The 16,413-nt window shown below is 36.8% G+C and overlaps 1 protein-coding gene across 6 annotated transcripts in view; it reads left to right on the forward strand.

The window, feature by feature from the left end:
* The window catches only part of UBR2 (ubiquitin protein ligase E3 component n-recognin 2), a 124,685-nt gene that overhangs the window by 4,020 nt on the left and 104,252 nt on the right, over positions 1-16,413 (forward strand). For all 6 annotated transcript variants that reach the window (XM_043591414.1, XM_043591413.1, XM_043591416.1 and 3 more), the window contains exon 2: positions 5,310-5,569. In XM_043591414.1, the coding sequence (XP_043447349.1) occupies positions 5,310-5,569 (260 nt within the window). The remainder of the gene's footprint in view (positions 1-5,309; positions 5,570-16,413) is intronic.

Genomic DNA, 16,413 nt, shown 5'->3' on the forward strand with positions numbered 1-16,413 from the left:
CATCTTTGGAAGTGTCAATTCAGACCTTTTAACCATTTTTAAATTAGATTTTTTTCTCTTTTATTATTGAGTTTCTATATTTGATTTGTGAATGCTTTTACTTCATTTCTAGAACTCTAATTATAAGATTCGTTTAAGATTTTTCTTAACAGAGTCTTGAAAACTTCATTTTGGTACTAATGAGACTGTTGTTCTATAATTAACTTACATGTTGATCATCCTTGTTTGAAAACAAAATCAAATATGGTTAAAGGATACAATTTTTAAAAAAAAATTTAAAAATGTTTTTCAATTAATTAACTTTTTAATTTACATCCAAGTTAGCATATAGTGCAACAATGATTTCAGGAGTAGATTCCTTAATGCCCCATACCCATTTAGCCCATCCCCCTACAACCCATAAAGGATACAATTTGAATTGGGGACTAGAATAATAATCAGATGCTGTAATAAAAGGCTAACCTCTAGGGAGTCTTTCATTTTTGTGTTTATTACACTTGCTCTTTATCCCAAGGCTTAAATTTAGCATTCAAAAAAGGAAAGCTCCTGGAAACGTTGTCGTTGTCCGTTGTCGTAACATGTTTACTTTAGTGGAGTGAGTTGACAGTTTCTTCACTTCCTTTATGGATGACTTCTAATAAGATAAGTGCTTATTTGTTGTGCACTCTGGTTTGACAGCCACAGTGTCTGAAGGACAAATTAACATGCAGTCAAATTACAAATCTCAATAGTTGGTCATGATGAGGAAACAGTTACAGTTAGCTTATGTTAGTTAGAGCTAATAAGAGAAGCTATTGATTTCATTCTTCTGAGATACATGTGAGCCATTATTGTGAAAGGCAGCCAAAAAATTTTTTCCTCCTGTTCAGTTTTTCATAACTTTTTTTTTCAATCTATATTGTTGCCAGTCACTAATTGAACATTTCTGGTATAGAATTCTTATGTGATTCTCTTGTTTTATATATTAAGTGTTTAAATTTAATGAAGTTAAAAATGCTTATAATAGATCCCAAATCTGTTAGGTGGTTTTAAATTTGGAGCATATGCCTGCTTTTCTTGAGCCAGATATGCATATCTTCTTAATAATTTATAATAATATATTATAAACTGTATTTAGGATGAAATGCTCTACTAATTTGTAATATAATATCAGTACAAATTATATACAGTAATGATATTATGTTATATATACTGTATAGTAAATATTATGGTATTATATATTAATAAATATGTAATAGCATACATAATATTATAATATATAAAATAGCATAGTCTATAAAATTTGCTGATTTTTTTTCTTAGTAGCTGATATTAGTTTCTGAATTTTTGGTTCAAGAAATCTATAAATAGAGGGGTGCCTGGCTGGCTCATTTGATAGAGCATGCAGCTCTCAATCTGAGGGTCATGAGTTCAAGCCCCACATTGGGCATGGAGCCTAAGAAAGGAAGGAAGGGAGGGAAGAAGAAATCTATGAACAGATTTGACCTATCAGTGTTGTTGGAGCCACAGAGCACATAATTTCTTTTAGAAAGTATCACCTTTTATTCTCCCTGGATTAAAATCCTGCAAAAGTGGCTTCAAGAAAAATAGGAACATAGGGACTCCTGGGTGCCTCAGTCGGTTAAGCGTCCGACTTTGGCTTAGATCATGATCTCGTGGTCCGTGAGTTCGAGCCTCGCGTGGGGCTCTGTGCTGACAGCTCTGAACCAGGAGTTTGCTTCAGATTTTGTGTCTCCCTCTCTCTCTGCCCCTGCTCTGCTTGTGCTCTCTCTCCGTCTCTCAAAAATGAATACATGTTAAAAAAATGTAAAAAAAAAAAAAAAGAAAAGAAAAGAAAAATTGGAACATAAAACATAAGAAAAACAAAAATTGTTGTTAAAATAAAAGCTTTAAATGTATTGTAAATTAAAATTGCTTGAAACATAACTTCCTAGGATCATAGGAGTAAATTCTTTGAATCATAAAGCTTAATTTTTTATCCATAAACACTAAATTGCTTAGGACAAATGGATTATCTTCATGTTTTGAAATAGGGTTTCTGATAATGGGTGAAAAACTAGACATTTACCCTTAGATATGGCCAAAAAAAAAGTTTTTTTAGCTCAAAGAATTAGATTCAAGTTTGCTTGTTGGTTGATGCCTCTTTGCCTTTTACTATTGACTACTGTTTTTTTTTTTAACTAGCCCTTTTTATAATTAAGGAACTGTGTGTGTGTGTGTGTGTGTGTGTGTGTGTGTGTGTGTGTGTGTGTAATTTTGATTTCAAGTTACTTTTCTAAAGAGAGAGAATCCTTAATCCTGCGCTGTTGTTTTAAGAGTAATTTAGTCTCTTAGTTGCATAAAGCAAACACAACTAAGTTGGTAACATTTGGAAAAGATAGTTTCACTTTAGGGGTGAAAAGTTTTTCCACTGTGTTCTGTTATAAACTTCAATTCAATCCCTTAACTTACAAAGTTTTTACATTTTTAGTACACATGAAAATATGAGGTTGATTAGAAAGTTAATATATATGTCCTCATGTATATTTAAAATATCTATATGTAGTTATTTTTAGAGGGAAGGGAGTGGGTAAAGATTGTACAAGTAATAGTTAAAACGAAGACCTTATACTGTTGTCTTATGGTGTTAGACCTTACTAGAATGTAAACTCTTAACAAGGATGTACATGAACTTTAGTTGTAATCCATAAATAAACATTGGACCTATGAGTTAGCAGTTCAGTTAACTGCATTTTTGTAGAAGTGAGTGCTTTCGTGTATTCTGATTTTAAATGCTTACCTGGTTGAGAGCCAGAATAAGTTGCAATTACACAAAGCAACATGGGGGACAAAGAAACATTGCAGAATTGGCAGGGATAAATGACAGTATAGGGGAAAGACTTAAGATGTAAGGAAACACAAAGGGAAAAGAAAGGAGGTAGTTTGAAGGATGCCTGATCTAGGGCTTATTTGGTTTGGTTTTTAGAGACTGCAGGCCTGGATCTAGTTTATCTCTGCTTTCATTAAAGCTACATAGAGCATCTTTCTGCAGTGTCAATGTTATAGGACAGTAAGTAGTATAAACATATTTATAGTCATTCAGGTAACAGATTTTACTAAATGCCCACTGCAGCCAGGTTATGTGTTAGACCCAGGGGAAGTGGGAAAGGCAGAGGGAGTGAGGAATGGGCTGAGAAAGGCATCTTAGAGAAAGTGAAACATAAACTGAGAACTGAAGAATGAGTAGAAAGTAGCCTGAAAAGCAGAGAGAGAAGCAGTACAAGTCAGGAGGAGGAAACAAGTATGATACAAGACAAAAGACCTTATAACCCACGTTGAGGCAATTGACTGGATGCTAAATACAAGGGGAAGCTGAATGACATGATCTCATTGACATTTTGCAAGAATCATGCTGGTAGGGAGGCTGGAAAATGGACTGTACAAGGGCAAGATGAGTGGAAATGACCAGTTAGGACCTTCTTGCATTAATAATGGTGAAAGATGGGAGTGGGGGGTTTTGGGATAGATAGAGTAGCAGAGGTAGTGCCTATGGAGATGGATGATAAAGAAATGAGATGGATTCATCAGATTATTTAGGAAGCCTAGTAGACAAGACATGATTAATTGGATGTCGGGTTGAGGAAGAAGGAAGATTTTCAGGTTTTCCTGGTGTGGATACTTAGGTAGATGCTGGTATGTAAAATAGGGAAGTGGGGAAAATGCCGGTTTTTGAGAAAGGATAGTGGAGATCATGAGTTCAGTTTTAGACATAGTGAGTTGGTGTTTGAATCAGGAGTAGCTGTTTCTTCTGTTTCTCTCTACACTTACCAATGCTTCTGGTCACCAAATGTGAGTTTTTCCCCCCATACCTAGCCATTCCCTAATTCTCTACAGACACCAAGTGGGTGTCCTACAATTCAATTCACTTCTGACACTATGCACCTGGAGTTAGCATCAGATCCCACAGGTTAAGGGCTCAGTCCCACAACACTGCCCGCCACTACTTAAGCTGCCAGTCACAAGCAGTGGGTCCTCAGGTTGCCCAGAACTTCTGTCTGACTTCGCTACAAATCGAGGGTTACCATGACCCTGCCTTCGAGTTCAATAATTTGCTAGAAGGGCTCACAGAACTCAGGGAAATGGTTTATTTACTAGATTACTGGCTTATTGTAAAATTCTGTAGCTTAGGAATAGCAGATGGAAGAGATGCGTAGAGCAAGGTACGTGGGAAGGGGAACAGAGCTACCATGCTGTCTCTGAATGCACCAGTACTTACGAGTGTTCACCAACCCGGAAGCTCTTTGAACCCTGACATATAGACATTTTGTTATGGGGGCTTCATTACATAAGTGCAGTTGATTAAATCATTGGCCATTAATGATTAGTGCATCTTCCAGCCCCTCACCCCTACCCAAGTTTGGGGGTGGGAGCTGTAATTTCCAACCTTATCACATGTTTCGTTCCCTCTGGTAACCAGCTGTCCATCTTTAGGGGTTTTCCAAAAGTCACTTCATTAACCTCAGCTCTAGCTTGGTTGAAAGGAGATTGTTATGAATAATAAAAGATACTCCTTTCATCTTTATATCACTTACCACTTAGGAAATTTCAGAAATTTTAGGAGCTCTGTGCCAGGAATGGGAAGAAGACCAAATATATATTTCTTACTATAAATCATGATATCACAGTATCTGTTAGATATCTAAGTATAATTATCCAGGTAGTTGGACATAAAAGTTTAGAACAGAAAAGTGGCTTTTGTTTGTTTCCATCAGGGAGAGCAAAGGGAAAAGGGCTTATAGAGAGTTTGATCAGGGAAAGAAGGCATAATTGATAGAACAAAGCCTCTTGTAGACTGATACTCATGAGACTGGTTTATTAATCAATGAGAAGTGTAAGTGGCATATTGGCTATTCATGTTCACTGCATACCCTTCCTATCAGCAAACTGACAAGAGAATTCAGAAGACAATCAGTATATCATTTGAGCAAAGCAGTAGAAAGGAAGTCAGATGGGCTCAATGGCTAGTGTCATGATGATCTGTGGTGGTCATTTGCATGTGAACTGCCTACAGAGGATTGCTTTAAGAGTCATTTTGAGGAGAGGGGATCATTTTACTCTAAGTAGAATTCTGAAATACTTGGCATTTTTATCAAGTTCTAATGAATTTTGCCCTTTTTGGAAAGAGTATACAGTTATGAGTGACGCCAACGAAATAATTTATAGGACTCTTTTTATCCTTATTTTTGTGCCTAAAAGAATAGAGAGTGGGTTTATTCAAATGAGCAGTTTGACATTGTGTAAACCTACTTTTTCTTTTTTCTTTTTTAAAGAAATGGCTGCAAGCAACTGACCTCACTAGAGAAGTGTACCAGCATTTAGCCCACTATGTACCCAAAATCTACTGCAGGGGTCCCAACCCTTTTCCACAGAAGGAAGACATGCTGGCGCAGCATCTTTTGTTGGGACCAATGGAATGGTACCTTTGTGGTGAAGATCCTGCTTTTGGATTTCCAAAACTTGAGCAAGCAAACAAACCTTCTCATCTTTGTGGTCGTGTTTTTAAAGTAGGAGAACCTACATACTCTTGCAGGTAACATACTGTAATTTTCTTTCTAAAAGCCTGTTTTTACCTTTTTTCCCCTGAAACCTTATGTTTTTGTTTTTAAATTAGGGAAATACATACATATTAAGAAGTGGATACAACAAATATGTATGGTCTCTTAACTAATAATGAAACAGATATTCATGTAATTATTTTCCAGGTCAAGAAATAGAACATCATCAGCATTCCAGCAAACCACTGTGTGCTTTCTCCCTCCCCTGTAATTAACTGCTGCTCTGGCTCTTGTAATAATAACTTCTTTGCTTTTCTTGTTAGTTTCTTTAGTTCCGGTGTCTCTTACTAATGTTCAAGGTATCTCACATTTGGCCAGTGGGATCCCTATCACACTAGCATCGTCCTTTGCACATTGCTGCCTTAGTTTTTGAGTGCTTCTTTGCTTTCTGGCACAAGATGTCCACAGCTCACTTTGTACTTAACTCCGATCCACATGTAGAATCAGCCATTTCTACCAGGAATGGTAGTTAAGGTAGGAATGGTAGTTAGAAACCATTATCTGGGTGCTCTATGTACTTACTTGCCAAGGATAACTTTACCTTTTTTTTTTTGTTGTTATTTCTTGTTGAGAACTGAGTGTACAAGTAGAAGATGGAGAGGAAAGTGTCCTATTTCCTTTAAGACCATCTATTCCTATTTCACAGAATTAGTCGTTGTCAACAGTTTCCTATGTATCCTTCCAGAAATTTCCTCTGCATATGCAGGCCCGTATATATGGCTATCTTACACATATATGCAACCACACATACAAAAGAGAATATGTGTTATATATACTGGGCTAAATTTTCCTTTCTCTGTTTAACAAAATCTTGACTTCTGTCCATATCAGCTGATATTGCTAGATTAAATATTGCATTGTGTGATTGTACAATTTATAGAGGCATTATGTAACATTTTTTTCCTTAACACTTTTTCCTTAAAATCTAATGAATTCAATTTTGGTTAAGGACTGTAGATGTCTATGGTTGTCTTTCTTTATAAGCATGGTCAGAATACCAATGGAGATCTTTTTATATTTTGAAATACTGTTCTAGTTTTTTGTTTGTCTTTATAAAAACTTCTTTGAGTTCTCTATTGATATTGGAAGCAATAAATCTACTTCATGATGTACAGATGAGGAAACTGAGATACACTTGTTCCAGTAATGTCCTTTTGTAGCAAAGGGATCCAGTTCCAACACTTGTATTTGAATGTTGTATCTTTTCATTTTCAGTCTGGAATGTTTTCTCAGGGTTTTTTTTCCATGATCTTGATACTTTTGAAGATTACCAGCCAGTTATTTTTTAAATGTCTGCCCATTTGGTCTATCTGATTCACTTTATGATTGGACTCAGGTTGCATCTTTCACAGGAATATCATAGAACTCACATGTTTTCATTATACCTTACCAAGTGGTATGTGATTTTGATTTGTTTGATAGATGGTGATGTTAGTTTTGATCACTTGATTAAGGTGATGTCTATAAGACTTCTCTACTGTGAAGTTACTCTTTTACTCTTTATAATCAATAAGTATTTTGTGGGGAGGCACTCTAAGCTATTAAATATCCTGTTCCCTATCACACATTCAATTTACTCATTTGTTTATATCAGTATGTATTCATGGAGGTCCATTATTCCTGTGCTCGAATAGTTCTAGCTTTGACTCTTGGGAGTCCCTTCAGGCTTTGTTATTTTCATGTCCTCATCATTCTTTGAACAATTCCTTGTTCCATCAGAGATGTTTAGGGCACGTCTTGGACTTTCCTCTGCTCTAGACCTGAAATTAATCATTTCTCTAAGGAGCCTGGTTCCATTTTAGTAGAGATTAGTGTTAAGAAATAAGATACTAGGTGTGCTTGTTGCTATTGGTATGTCACTAATCCCAGGCCCTCTCAGTGGATCTATATTTTATATCTGTCTATAGATAACATACTGAAAGAAATATTGAAAACCAGGCATTTACAACAATCTCTCCAGTTCCAATCCAATACCACAGGCTTCCCTCGTTTTCTCCCTTTGCATATTTGTAACTTCTCTGATGAATCTGATTCCCATTATCCTAAATATATTTACTTATTTGATCACTTCCTTGTGTGCAACCATTCTTTTGCTGCTGTTGCCATTGCCATCCAGCTCTGCATAATTGCCCTCCTTCCCCCATTTGGGCTTCATATGCTATTCTGGGCTATGGTGGCCTTCCCCCACCCTTGTTAGGGCAGATCTAAAAGAAGAAGGCTTACTTTAAGATGCATGGTCATGGGGGCTCAGTTGGTTAAGCATCTGACTCTTGATTTTGGCACAGGTCATGATCTCACAGTTCTGTGAGTTTGAGCCCCTGCATCGGGCTCTGCACTAACAGTTCAGAACCTCTCCCCCTCTTTCTCTGCCCTTCCCCCTCTCTTGTGCATGTATGCTCTCTCTCTCAAAATAAATAAACTTAAAAAAAAAAAAAAGATGCATGGTCATGGCCCTTGTGCTAAATCAGCTGGGTGTCTGTCTTGACTGAAACTCCACAGTCCTCTAGCACTGCTTACTGGACCTCAAGTATCTCTGTGCCACTTTTGATTCCATAGTGGCCATTCTCTGGTAACCTTGGAGAAAAGTCTGGTAAATAAACTCTGCATGTGCAGCCCAGCCCTTAGCCAAGAACTCATCCACAGGTGACCCCCACATACACTTCTGTCCTTTCCTGGTTACTTGATTTGCACATATTCCCTCTCTGGTACCCTGACTCAAGGCCGCTAGCTGTTTTATCTGCTCCAAACATTGATCTAGTCTCAGCTCAGTGGGACCTTCCTGCAACACTTAGATTCTAGCTCATTGTGCCACAGGTGGGAATTCACACCCTGAGTGGGAGATCCTCATGTATTCATACAGTTTTGTGGTTGTGTACAGTAGGAGTCTGGTTCTGTTACAACCGGAAGTGAAAGTCCCAATATTTATTTTAACAAAGAAAGTTGCTTATGTTTGTTGAACACCTTCTAGGTGCCAGATTTAATGCCAAGTACTTCATGTAAAGTTACGTTTAATCCTTCCATAAACTTCTGAGATAATATCCCTGAGGAAACTGAGGCTCAGAGTGGTTAAGTGACTTAACCTGCAGTCATAAAAATTGAAACCAGGTCCCTTGGACTCTTAACTCCATGATCTTCTCATTTTACTTTACACTGATTCTCATATATTGGTCTGTTACGAATTTTTCACTCATGTTCAGTAAAATGAGGGGGGGAAAATAGGAAAAATGTTCTGTTTCTCTTGCAACTAAATTTGTTCAGTTCCTAAATTTTGAGAGATGTCCTTTATTGTTAAAATATTAGCATATGAAGTGAAGGCAGTGAACCAGGTAGTTTTGCTTTTTCATATTTTTAGGAAAAAAAAACCCAGCCCTTTTTGTGGTCATTCTACTGGCCCCTGAAACTCAGAAATCTGGGAACTACTACTAGCAGTAGTAGTAATTACCCAGTAAGGCTCTTGTCTCCTAAGCAGAAAATCAAGTTACATTCCAGTACTGTCTTCTGTACTACAAAGTACGGCAAAGAATATTAAATAAAAATATTTGGGCTGGAGACAGAGCTTTTGGTGACAGTATTGTGAACTTGGCCTGAATCCTTTACTCCCTCATTATTCTTGGTTAGACTAGTCTGTAAGGTACTCTTTCCTGATGGGAGATGTTTGGCACTTATAAAAGTCTCATGCGTATTAGATGCTCAGCAAATATTTGTTGAGGAAATGTCTATTACGTTGTTCAAAGTACGGAGGACAGTTTTAAAGGTATTAATTTGCTATTCCTATGTGAGTTAAATTGCTTGAGTATTTCTAATTTTTGCCCATTTCCATACCTGTCCAGGGGCAATATCCTGTTTATCGTAAGCCAGCTACTTTGGGAGATGTTATTCGTGATTATGTACAAAAAATCCTTCCCACTCGAGATTCTTAACTTCAAATATTCAGTTATACCCAGCCAATTAATTAATAGGGCAGCTGGTGCTACATGTACACAACACATTGATCTCTGTTATGAATTTATTGCCATCTCATTTAATCTTCTAACCATAGGCACAGTGTTCAGGAATTTTGTTAGTCCCAGGAATTTCATATATGTCTGTGTGGGTCCATCCAGAGGAGAAGAGGTTAGGTACAGGTTTGAATGCTTTATATGGAGGCCTTCATTAAATGGTCAAGAGTTCTGGATCTTCCATTACCAGAAGATCAAGTAAGAAGTATTTTACTGTCTTTTTTTTTTTTTTAATGTTTATTTGTTTTTGAGAGAGAGACAGAGACAGAGTGCGAATAGGGGACAGGTAGAGAGAAAGGGAGACACAGAATCCAAAGCAGGCTCCAGGCTCTAGGCTCTGAGCTGTCAGCACAGAGCCTGACGTGGGTCTCAAACCCACAAGAAGTAGGACACTTAATTGGCTGAGCCACCCAGGTGCCCTGAAGTCAATTTCTAAAAAGCAATAGCTGAGGCTGTTCTTTGTGTTTCTGTCCTTAATATACCCTTGACTCTCTTTAGATGTCAACAAAGTAAAAATTTTCTCCTCACAACATGAGGTGTTCTACTGATGGTGCCTTCCTTTTCATTGATCATATACGTCCTCTAACTATACAATTAGAATATCCAGAATTAGGATGAGTAGATTAACCTAAACTGTCACACTGTAGTGAAATGAATTTAAGCATCCAACTCTTGATTTCAGCTCAGTTCATGGTCTTGCAGTTTGTGAGTTGTAGCCCAGCATTGGGCTCTGCGCTTATGGTGCAGAGCTTGCTTGGGATTGTGTCTCCCCCTCTCTCTGCCCCTCCCCTGCTTGCTCTCTCTTTTTTTCTCAAAATAAATAAACATTAGAAAAAATATTTGTAATAATAGACACAAAACATACATTTGGCTGTATCTTTCAAAAGGTACAAAAGTGTATGCCATGAAAAATAACCTTCCTTCTCCATCCCTTAATTTTCCTGTTTTCTTATCCAGAAGTGATCACTGCTAGTAGTTTCTGTGTATTCTTCCCGATGCAAGCATTTATATGTTATTCAGTAAATGCTAGAATATGACATAAACTGTTTCCACCTTGCTTATCTTATTTAAAATTTGTCCTTAAAATTGTTATATAATATTATATAGAGAGAGAACATGCTCACTTTGTCTTATGTTTTTAATGGCTGATTATTATTGAATGAATATCCTATCCTTTATTTACTAGCCTTCTATTAATAGACATTTCGGTTGTTTCTAGTATTATAAATAATACTGCACTGAATATCTTTGTATGTCTTTGTGCATATATAGATGTAGATCCACAGGATACATTCCTAAAAGTAAAATTTCTAGGTCAAAGGATGCATACATTTATTTCTCTTTTCGGACCAGCAGTAAAAACTGGAGACGAAATGAAAAGGAGATGATGTGCTAGTTTGAGGAAGAGAATCAGTATGAGGGACAAACAACAGAAACTACAATGGGTGTGTGTTGGGAAAGTTTGGAAAATCTATCTTCTAGCTAGCCTTACAGGGAGAAGAAACCAGAAAGTACAGGCTAGAATGTGGCAGCCAGAAAGAGGAGGCAGAGTGGCCAATTATCTGAACTGTGGAAGAAAGAAAGCAGCGTCTGGTGACCTGCATATAGACAGATAAGTAGCCTGGGGTGGGAGAGAAAAATTTAATCTATAAAGGGCCCTATAGGGCCTAAATTTGGACCACACTCTTAACAGCTCTTTCTAAACTTTGCTGTTACCTGAAGTTGGCCACATTCCAGGTTAAAGGCTCTGTGCTTCACAACAAGACTATCCAAGATACAACTGCAAGTTTAGAGATTCTCAGGGACACCCTCAATTCTGATCAGCTGGCTGCAAATTTTGGGTGTCTCCAGACTACTTTAGATTGCATAATTCACTAGAACAACTCCTAGAACTGAGGAAAATGCTGTACTTAAGACTGAAGTTTTATCACAGCAAAAGGATACAAATCAGAATCAGCCAAAGAGATACATAGGCAAGATTTCTGAATGCAAAGCTTCTGTTGTCCTCAGGGGCACATTATCTTCCTGGCACATTAATGCATGACAGTACACAAACAGTATTGGCAACCAAGGAATCTCACCCAGGCCTTGGTGCCCAGAATTTTTATTGGAGTTTCATTAGGTAGGCATGACTAACCGAATCATTACCCACAGGACTTAATGTCCAGCTCCACTTCCCTTCCCAGAGGTAGGGCTAATATTACGTGGCTGAAAGCCCCAGCGCTCCATTCATATGGTTTGTCTTTCTGGAATAGCCAATCCCCACTCTGTGTCATTCATTAGTATAATAAACTATCAGGTGGGAGGGGCAGCATAATAACAAAGATACTCCTATCACAGGGGAAATTCTAAGGATTTAGAGTTCCCTCCCAGGAACTAGGACAAAAGCCAGCCAAATTCTTTAATTACACAGTTGTTGAGAAAGTAAATGAGATCCTTTGTGTATTGCTTTCCAATACTTTTTGGCACAAGGTAAACTCTTAGTAAATGGCCATGTTGGGGTCCTGGGGATGAACGTCTCCTTGTTAGTCCCATGTCTCATGTATTCCTATAAAACCCAGTACCCTGGTAAAATGACATGCAGCCTATCACTTGGAAAGATGAAATATAGTTATTGGAATTCTAGGTGAGTTTCTAAACTAGATCCTTGAGAGATAAAAGTGGTTTATGTGTATAGGATAGAGATTTTCTTAAACTAGAAAAAATTATATTCAGGAGTCTTTTATGTGTGGTTCATAGGAAGGGGATTTGTGAAGCGATTTAGGTTGGTTTTTCTGCAGTTACTGGTTCATAATTTCTAAACTTGTGTAGGTCATAAATTATTTTTGTCAGAAGAAGCTATCTGTTGTCAGGCAGTGGGCTAATATTTATGATATTTGTCTGTACTTAGTTAGCTATTAGGAAAAGTATAGTCAAATTTAACACTTGTTGGGGCACCTGGGTGGCTCAGTCACTTGAGCGTCTGACTCTGGCTCCGGTCATAATCTCACAGTTCGTGGATTTGAGCCCCACATTGGGGCTCGCCACTGTCAGGACAGAGCTGCTGTGGAACCTCAGTCCCCCTCTCGCTGCCCCTTTCCCACTTGCACTGCACTCTCTCTCAAAAATAAATAAACATTAGAAAAAAATTTTAACACTTGTTATTCCTTTCTAAATAGAGCTGGTTGTTCTTAGAGGCAATAATCTTAGTGCTGATTTTGATCATAACTCTATTTTGCCATTTGATAACCATTAAGAAAAATAAAATATTAGTAGAATATGAAATACTTAGTGTGGTATAAATTTTGAGTTTAACGCTTCTGTTAGATGTAAAGAAGTTAGGTTTAATTCCATTGTTTTCTTTGTATAGTTAAATTGAGAACTTTTTTTATTATTATTAGATTTTTATTTATTTAAGTAATCTCTACACCTGGCATGGGACTCAAACTCATGACCCCGAGATCGAGAGTTTCATGTTCATCTGAGTGAGTCAGCCATGAGCCCTCACAACATTTTATTTTATTTTTTTTAACTATTTAAAAACTTATTGCATGAATGTTATAGATAACCAAAGGTTATGGTTGGGAGTTAATGCTCCCATCAGGAATATTCTTAGCGTGTGTTTCCAGGTAGTACCTTATGATGCTTTACTGTAAACTATTAAATGGCTTTGCTCAGGTTTAACTTTTTTTTTTTTTTAACTCTGATTCTGTTGGTCTTGAAAGATGAAGTTATGCTAAAACTAATAAACAACCCTACATTTTTGAAGACTTTAACCATCCAAAATACATTACTCAGACTGTGTGACCCGTTTAGATCAGTGAGGGCAGTGAGTGGAGGGTTCTGCTCTGGTTAGTTGCTTAATAGCATGTTACGTCTCCATAAACTTAGCATCATGGTTTTTAGGGTCCAGCACAGCAAGGGAAGAGTAGAGCCAGAGGGTCTTGCCCAGCAAAGAAATTGCACCAGCTCGGGATTAGCCACCCTGCCCTTGTCCCTTTAGTCAGGACTAATCAGAAGGCCTCTCTGTCCAACTACAAAACAGAGTGTCTGGAAGAGATGCAAACTCTGTGGCTGAACATTAGAAGTCTCTTCAATGATTTTTTAGGGCTATGGAGTTGTTTTTCCTTCCTCCCAGAGTAGTTATGATAAAATGAGGTAATCTATATAAATAAAGTACTTGCAGAACTATATTTATATATGTAAAAAAATTTTCAACCAAACACTGAGTCTTCAGATGAGTTACTGAGCCATGAGTAATACATCAAGCAGAGGGGTAAACATACTCTGTGTGGAAATATAAAGCTCTAATGTGGAAGAATGAACCTCTTATTTCTAGTAAGAAGAGTTTGTTTAGTTTCTTGGTTTTTTAAAAAACTTGAAAACTTGATCTCTTTTTAAAAAGCTGAGTTCTATTTTAAGACTTTCTTTTTGACGTGAACACTCCAGAGATTGAAATCAATGCTGTGTTAGTTTAAAAACTTTTAGTTACCTCTGGGGCGCCTGGGTGGCTCAGTCGGTTGAGTGTCCAACTTTGGCTCAGGTCATGATCTCACATCTTGCAGGTTCGAGCCTCGCATCAAGCTCTGTGTTGACAGCTCAGAGCCTGGAGCCTGCTTCAGATTCTGTGTCTCCCTCTCTCTCTCTCTCTCTCTCTCTGCTCCTCCCCCACTCTCACTCTTTCTCTCCCCCCAAAATAAAATAAAATAAACATTTAAAACAATTAAAATATATATACAATATGCATATAACATATATATTATACATAACATACATATATGTTATATGTATTTATGTTATATATATAACATATGTATGTATATGTATATATGTATATATATGTATATATGTATATATATAACATATATATGTATATGTGTTATATACATAAATACATATATGTTATATGTATTTATGTATAATATATTAATATATAACATATTATAGTATATATATGGTTTACATATATAACTTACATATATGTTATATATAACATATTTACGTAATATATATGTTATGTATAACATGTATATATTATACATATTATAAAATACATATTTTATATATAATACATGTTATATATGTATAATGTATTATATATATTAGTTATTTCTAATTATGGATATGCAACAGGAATGAAATTATACTGTATATATTGCAGTTGTGGCTTTTTTTCCATTTAACAATTTGTCTTGGAGATCGTTCTCTGACAGTATATATAAATCATCATTCTTTTACCTGCTGTATTTTGATAGTAAGTTCAGGCCATGATTTATTTGATTGCTTTGTTAATGAAATTAGAAATGGGTACTTCGAGGGCTTTTTCCTATAATAAACTTGAGTGCAAAAAACACTCTGTACATATTTGTACACATCTCTTTTTACACGTCTCAGTATTTTCCTTTTAAGTTTATTTTTATTTATTTTGAGAGAGAGATAGCAAGTGGGGGTGGGGCAGAGAGAGAGGGAGACAGAACCCCAAGCAGGCTTTGTGCTGTCAGCACAGAGCCCAACATGGGGCTCAAAGTCACGAACAGTGAGATTGTGACCTGAGCCGAAATCAAGAGTCAGACACTTAACCAACTGAGCCTCCCAGGTGCTCCTGTCTCAGTATTTTTCAAGGTAAATGCCTAGAAATAGAATTTCAATGCTGTGTGTTGTCACTGTGAGCTTCAGTATGTTGGAAATCCCCTTGTCTGCACTGCTCTCTCTGCCCTGGAAGATGACAGGGAGAGGGCAGTTGATATTTCCTAGGTAATTGAGATTCCTGTAGTTGTCTAAAAGGAGTCTTACATTCTTGGTTTACAGATTTGAGATCATTTTTGTTTACTGTTACCAGTTTGTTGCAGGATCAAACAGGAGTACCTGGCATATAATATCAACTTTATATGCATGCCTTTGTCTAGATGTTAGGAAATAGTAGAACTATGACTAGATTACTATGGGCTGATCCTTTCAGGTAAGGAAAATCAGATTTATATCACCAGAATTTTCCTGTTTGTACCCAATTGAGTTCTTTTTTTTTTTAAGGGAAAATTTGTATATTTCAAAAGGCACAAATCTTAATTGTACATTTTTGATAATAGTTAACCTCATGTAACTCACATCCCTTCAAGATAGATTTCCATCTGACTAGAAATTTCCTTCTTAGTAGCTCTAGCCCCTAGGTGACCACTATTCTGATAATTTCAACTTAGATTAGTTTTACCTGTTATAGAACTTCATAAAAATGAAATCACTCTTTTGTGCCTGGTTTTACTCACATAATATCTATCAGATTTATCCACGTGGTTATGATTACTGGAAATTGGGTTTCATTTTAATTGCTGAGTAGTAGTCCATTGTATGAATATACTATAGTTGCCCATAATCCATTGTCCTATAGGTAAACATTTTAGGTTGTTTCCAGTTTGAGGCTATCATGAATAAAGAAAGGCTCTATGACCTTTTTTTTTTTTTTTTAACAATTCTATTTTTTTTAGTGAAAAACATTTTAATTTAAAGGAAAGAAAATGGTAATTTATTTCATAAATCATATCAGTTTATGCCAGCGTTGTTTTAAATACAACATATTAAAGTACTAGGTGTTATTATCCTTTACTTAACCCTACTTCTGTGTGTTTTAATATACCAAATAACATAAATCTTCCTCCATTAAAAATCTTCAGCTTTTGGGTTGTCTGGGTGGCTCAGTCGGTTGGACGTCTGACTTCGGCTCAGGTCAGGATCCCATGGTGTGGGTTTGAGACTCGCATCCGCCTCTGTGTAGAGCCTGGAGCCTGTTTCATATTCTGTCTGTCTCTGTCTGTCTGTCTGTCTCTCTCTCTCTCTGCCTCTCTCTG

Source organism: Prionailurus bengalensis, chromosome B2 (assembly GCF_016509475.1).
Source record: "Prionailurus bengalensis isolate Pbe53 chromosome B2, Fcat_Pben_1.1_paternal_pri, whole genome shotgun sequence".
NCBI lineage: Eukaryota > Metazoa > Chordata > Mammalia > Carnivora > Felidae > Prionailurus > Prionailurus bengalensis.